Source organism: Austrofundulus limnaeus, unplaced genomic scaffold, assembly GCF_001266775.1.
Source record: "Austrofundulus limnaeus strain Quisiro unplaced genomic scaffold, Austrofundulus_limnaeus-1.0 Scaffold94, whole genome shotgun sequence".
Classification (NCBI taxonomy): Eukaryota; Metazoa; Chordata; class Actinopteri; order Cyprinodontiformes; family Rivulidae; genus Austrofundulus; species Austrofundulus limnaeus.
Window position 1 is genome coordinate 880,165 of NW_013952496.1, and position 6,785 is coordinate 886,949.

General features: G+C 35.2%; 1 protein-coding gene across 1 annotated transcript in view; it reads right to left on the reverse strand.

Annotated features, from left to right (window-relative positions):
* The window catches only part of cog6 (component of oligomeric golgi complex 6), a 155,560-nt gene that overhangs the window by 38,733 nt on the left and 110,042 nt on the right, over positions 1–6,785 (reverse strand). Inside the window, exons 2-5 of the mRNA XM_014012758.1 lie at positions 5,388–5,605; positions 4,946–5,089; positions 1,844–1,915; positions 1,675–1,733 (exon numbers count right to left, since the gene is read on the reverse strand). Coding sequence (XP_013868212.1) covers positions 1,675–1,733; positions 1,844–1,915; positions 4,946–5,089; positions 5,388–5,605 — 493 coding nt within the window. The remainder of the gene's footprint in view (positions 1–1,674; positions 1,734–1,843; positions 1,916–4,945; positions 5,090–5,387; positions 5,606–6,785) is intronic.

Here is a 6,785-nt window from a genome sequence, read left to right on the forward strand (position 1 = left end):
AGAGAAAAACAAAAGCAATAGGTTGAATGCCTAAAGGCATTCAACCTATTAGTTTGAAGATATTTAGAGTTGAAAATTAATAACACTCCATAATTATGTTAACTATTCTGTTTGAATTGGAATTATAATTTTAAATGTAATAATGTAAAATAATGACATAAATTGGTTAAATTAAGTTAAATTGGCTATTAACGCTGTTGTATAACAGTACAATATTAATATGAAGTTAAATGAAGTTTGGAGACATTTTTAAAATGGCTTTTTTTCCGGAAAAGTGTGCGACTGCTCTTCTGAATAAATGTAACATTGTTGTTTACACTTAAATTAAAAAAAATTGACCAAAGGAAAAGTGGAGTAGGACTAGAGAGAGATGAATATGATTTAGATTTTTATTTCTGTGACTGTACGACCCACCGGAGACATTAAAAGCAGTCATTTCATTCCTCGGCTTTAGCAGGTCCTGTAATTCCACAGCTGACCTGCTAAAAATGACAGTTTTTTTTCTGGATCTCTGACAGCAGGACTTCAGTCTCCAAACTCGTAAAGTTTTTCTTTTTTACTTTGCGAAGTCATTTATGAATGGACATTTCCTGGTATGTGGGGCAGGAAACGTAGCCTTATATGTTGTTTTTAGGGTGGTGATTATGCTAATCTCCTCTCCTCGTGCGTGAGCGCCTGATACATTCATCAGTTTACGCAGCTCATTTACACACTTTTCCTGAAGTTAGAASAGTTTGTTGAATCTGATGTGACATGTTCGTACGAACCCTTTGTACGAACAAACGTAAGAGAAATTTAGGATAAGAATACGAACATGTTCTTGCATGAGGCCCAATGTCTTTTAGAGAATATATTTGCAGTGTTTTCACTCCTCAAATAACGCAAATGACATGGTTACATACACATCACAATACATTTGTTTTAACTTATTAGGTCAGCAATTTTGGTGCAATGACAAATCTTTAATCACAGCTTTCGTGCTCTCCATCAATTTTCAACTAATCAGTCATGTTCAACAGTCATTATTTATTACAATTATTTTTAAGTTACAGTAAGACTGTTTTTTGCCATCCAGATTTTTATACTTTCTTCAAACGGGATTTGGTTCAGGTGTTTACCTTGTCACACAAAAATAGTAGTGGTTTCTTAGCTCATTCTAGAGATAAATATTCTAGTAAAAAATAAGAATTAGAATAATTTAAATAAGAATTATTTAAAAAATAATGAACTATGTGTGTTCGGTAAAATCTGTGGTTTGATTAGAAATGGAATGATATAAGTATAAACGAGGGAACCCGCACTCCTAATGTTGACTCACACCACTAGTTCAGTAGAAACCTCTCTTTGTAATAAGTATATTTAATATGGGTTAATTTATGCAAAACAGTGAGAAAAAAAACCCACCAAGGTTTGAAAGATTTTAGGTTAATCTGTGAGGTTTGTAACTGCAGACTGTTTTTTTTTACCCTGAAATGTAAGATTTATTGAGTTTATAAATGTTTTTTTAAATAATTCTGAACACAGTAAAACTGTAAAGTCAAATGAATTCTATTCTGCAGGGTATTCCTCCAATGATTCATTCCACTGTGGTGTGTGAAAAATACATGAATGAATAATGTTACAGGGTTTGTATTCATACACACACTTATTTCTTCTGTTTTAAAATCAACTCACTTTTCTCCCTGCAGCTTGTTGGTTTTCACAATGAGGTCTTGAGTTTGCTCTTTTACAGCCTGTTGAAGATAAGACACATTTTTTAAACACGTTTTAAAAGACTTTTTAAATGACACTCAAGAAGGTGAAAACCATCCAAAAAACAATCAATCAGGAAATGTTCTCATACCTTCAGTCTGTTGGTCATTTCTTCACAGCAAGTGCTCATCGCCTGAACGTCTTCATGAACATTTTCAAGCTCCTACGGAGAAAATAAAAACTCATGAAGACCACTACACACTTATGTCCCAGGTAAGTATCAGACTGGAAAATCTGGGCATTTTTCAGTCATCTTAAAATATCTATGGCTTTACATCAGCTATGCTGCAATACAACTGTCGTTCAGCATCCATAAAAAAGCGGCATCGGTTGTGATTTATTAATCAGAATCAATTTCATTAGCAAATAATCCAATCATACACAAAACAGAATTTCTTCTCAATGGAACTAAATCAACCCTCGCAAAAAAAAAAACAACAACTTTTCTATTCTCATCGACAGCACCTCAGATTCCCCCATCCCTCATGTTAGGAGTCTGAGTTTCATCCTAGACAACACGTTATTTAAATCTCATATCAGTGACATCACTCATTCAGCCGTAACATCGCTCATCTCCGTCCGTCCCTCTCACCAAGCAGTACTGATTTTCTGGTTCACTCTTTGGTCACATCACGTCTAGATTATTGCAACTCCCTTCTTTTTGGTTTGCCAGCAAAATCCATCCATAAACTCCATAATTTCCAGAACGGCTTCCACCGGTCATATAACACCTGTCCAGCATCTTCACTGGCTACCTATCAAATGTATGGGTGTAAGAAAATATCGATACACTGAAATATCGCGATATTTCATTTCCCGATACTGTATCGATGTTCTAAAGCCCTGTATCGATTTTTAATTAAGGTTTAAAATGTCAACTTTCCTGCCAGCCGTTCATTTTTATGTTGTAGTTCAGCCTCTGACCACTAGTTGGCAGCAGTGAGCCAGCCACTTGGCTCCTCCACAGCTTGAGCGCCAGAGAGTAAGGGTAGCATTAGCATTGTGAGCAAATATTAGCTTCATGCTCCGATAGCTGAATCTGAGCGGAAAAGAACGACACCCTCTGCCTTCTAAGCTGAGGTAAGGTTACAAACAGTTACTTATGTATCAGAATGTCTGTATTTTAAGACAAATTAAGTGTCTTGTGTGCTTTTTTCCAACTGTAGTCAGCTTTCACGTTACGCATATAGCGCATGCGTCTATCACCTCGAGCGAGCTCGGCACTCCCCCCGTGACATAAAACTCTGTCTGTTGCTCTTAATGTCCGGCTGATGATCACATCAAAGTCCATGTACTTTAGCCTGCTGTGTTCGCTTCAAAAACGGTTTAACTCGTTTAGCTTCTCAATTTCTTAACTGGTTTTCTTCGGGACCTGCCCTGCTGTTCGACCCACAGTTACACAAATTATGTTCTGGATGCAGGTCAGCTGATCCCAGAAACTCTGTGTGCAGCAGCTTCATATCATCTGTTTACTGAACTTTATGACAACATAAACGCTATTGTTAAGTGTTGGGTGACCATATTGTAAATTAATATTAAAAACTAAAAGCTGCAAAAAATATATTTTCAAACTATTTATTGTCAAATTTAGTCTAATAATTGAAAACATGGATGAAATAAGAAATATGAAACAAATAAAATAAAATACATACAAAGCAGAACACAGCTAAATGTATCAAAAGTATGTCTATGTAATATTAGAATTTTCTGAGACAATGAATTTTGGTTTTTCTTTTTTTTTCCACTAAGAGGTTTTTATTTAATAGAATTTTTGGACCAAAAAAAATCGCAATATATCGCCTTGTTTACAGTATTGAAATATATCGGGATATATCGTACCGTGACCCCTCTGTCATGATATGTATCGTATCGCCAAATTCTTGCCAATACACAGCCCTAATCAAATGTCACGTTTACCATAAAATCTTGCTCCGCCCTTTCAAAGCCCCCAATAACCTTGGCCCTCTGTATTTCACAGAATTAACATTAACACACCTTCATACACTCTCAGGTCTTCGTCCTCTATCCAACTCACTGAACTTCCAGCTTGTCTGACCACTATGAGCTCGAGCTTTGAGTCACTCACCACCCCACCTCCAGAACTCTCTCCCACCATCTTCCTTTTTAAATCACTGATTAAAATTCTTCTTTTCAAACAGGCATATTCAGTTTAACCTCCATCTCTCATCGCCTCTGTTTCACATCATGTTATGTTTGATGTTTTTATTGTTGTTTTTATTCCATTTTGTGTTTTACTGCATTATATAGGCTACTGTATTTTAACTGTATGGTGTCCTTGAGTGCCATGAAAGGCGCCTTCAAATAAAATGTATTATTATTATTATTATTATTATTATTATTATTATTATTATTATTATTATTATTATTATTATTATTACACTGCAGTGCTCTCAGTCACATGATACAGCACTGACGTGAAGTAAATACTGAAGCAGCCAAGTGGAAATTTTTAAAACCAGTGTGAAAAATCTTTGTGGCGACAGAGATAACACAACTTTATTTTTGCAGAAATAAAGAGCACTTTCCCTGTGTGAAACCTTTTTTCTGACAAACACACAAATGACTTTTATCTGTTAGCGGTGTTAGCATCAGCACAGATAGCAGCGTAGAGACAGAAGACATGTTTTTAAATCAACTGCTTTTGAGATTTGACACGCCGTTAAGCTCATAACATCACTCAGAAGCAGCAAGCGTGAGATGATCAAAAAAAGTTCAGCTGATATGTCTACATCTGGAAAATATGTTTGCAACCGTGGAACAAGTTGCAAAATAATGCAAGTATTGAATTGAGACTCAGATCTTCCTTTTTAAATGACTCGACTCATAAAAAAAATCTTGATTGGGAAATCCCCACTAAACACAAAAACTTGAGAGGCACTACAGCCGTCTTGTACAGTGTGTTTATTACATTTTGCTATATCAAATTTCATGATAATTTAAACTGATGCCACATTTTGTAAACAGTGAGTCACCATATAAACTGTCAAGAGTAAATATTTAGGAGAATTTGTCTAAAATAAACACCAAGAAACAGATTGAATTAAAAGGAAAAAAAGCACAAAAATTATTGTGATGAGTACCTACAGTGTAATCATTGTTTTAGTGATCCACAGTAAAAAGTTGGTGTTGCGTAAGGCAAATAAACGTGATTTTAATGCAAATCTCACACTACCTCTTTCACTTCTTTAAATATTCGTGCAAACTCCTCGTTGATGGTGAGACTTCGCCTTTCGATGTCACCTCGAAGATTCCTCCTGGTGCGCAAACTGTTTTCACTGAAGAACACTGACAGCGCCTTCAGAGCCTCCAGCATCTCCTGGAAACACGAACATCACAACCGGAAGTCATTATAACAACATTAACACAAAGTTATTCAAGTTAGCTTGCATACAAACGCCCCAATTAAAAGCATGAAGGTATATTAACCAAAACTAAAACAAGTATCAACTCAGTCTACAATAGAAAAACAGCAAATGAGTTTAAACTGTTAAACTAATACATATTACCTTGTTATTGGGCTTTAACTGCGACTACAGAGAATTTATCAGCTCTAATAAACGATAGGTTTAGACATTAGCATCATGCTAGCAGGAACCTGAACTCGTCGCACTCACCTTGTCGTTGTCGAGCCTCGTTTCTAATATTTTGTTGAGCTTCCTCGAAAGCGGGTTATTGGGCTGAGAAGGCACATTCGAGTTCGACGATAAGGCGGTGCTGTCCGCCGAATTTTCTACTTTATTCCCGGCCATTGTACAAACACCCGTCCACGTCAACTTTTCCGAAGGCTGTTTTGGTCCGTCTGGAATCACCATCCGGGTAGAAACACCCATTCCTGGAGGAGGGCGATACAACGTTCCGCACAGATTTGACTTGTTTTATTCTCTAAAAGCAATTTGTTACTTTAAGATCAGACATGGCATAGCCGTTAAATAATTTTCAATAACAGGGATGGTGCATAAATATATTTTCTACAAACTGTTCATTCCCAAATCGTTATTGTTTTATTGAATTGACGCGGTTTTTATTCTAATTCACGTTATCATACCACTGCTCCTGTGAGCCAGGAAAACAAAGAGTGAAATTAATGTGAATGCACGTAATGGAGCATCTCATGAAATTTAAAGCTTGGAATGAACCAGGTTTGAATAAAAAAAATTATGAGAGGTGAAACGTGTTGTACTACAGAATAAAAGTCCATTTGCTTAATTTTCAAACATCACATAATCCTCCTCAGTAATGAGGGCGTTGGTTCAGTCAGACGTGGTGAAGAATGAGTTGAGTCGAAAGATAAAGCTCTCAATTTACTGGTTTGGTCCGTCTACACTTAAAAAACAAACTTTTGGGTGTAGTAACATTTATTTAATTATTCCTTTAAATTTTACAAAAAAATATCAAAATCTCTTAACTACTAGAATTTACTAAATCAACAATACACATTATATTATATATCAATATTACCGTACAAAAAAAAGTAAATGCTAATATTGTTTTACCAGTAATATTTAAGTGCTTGTTCTGGACAGCACATAAACTTGAATATATTAAGTAACTTCTACTCTTGTGAGCTAAAACTGAGGGTGCATGCACTGAAAAAAATAAGTTTGTTAAGTAAATTTAAATGCTACAAACTCGTGTAATATTTACTCATCATTATCTAGTAAAAGTTTTAAGGCCTGTCAGCCGAAATACGCTTCCTTCACAGGATGGTCAGCTGTGTATGAAGGACCTCAAAGTGATACTTGAGAACATACCATAAAATTACTTTAGTAAAAGTCAAAGTCTCTTCTAACATATTAAAAGTTTTAAAGTAGGCCTATCTGATATTTTTTTGTACTTAAGTATCAAAAGTAAATTTCTGACATAAAAAATGTGTTAAAAGTAAAATTGAGCATTTGATTTTCCAAAATGACATTTATTGAGAGGAGACCTTGCTTCCACGAACTGATTGTGAATAAGAGGTGGAAGATTAAGCTGTTTGAAATTTAAATAAATAAATAAATAAATAAATAAAT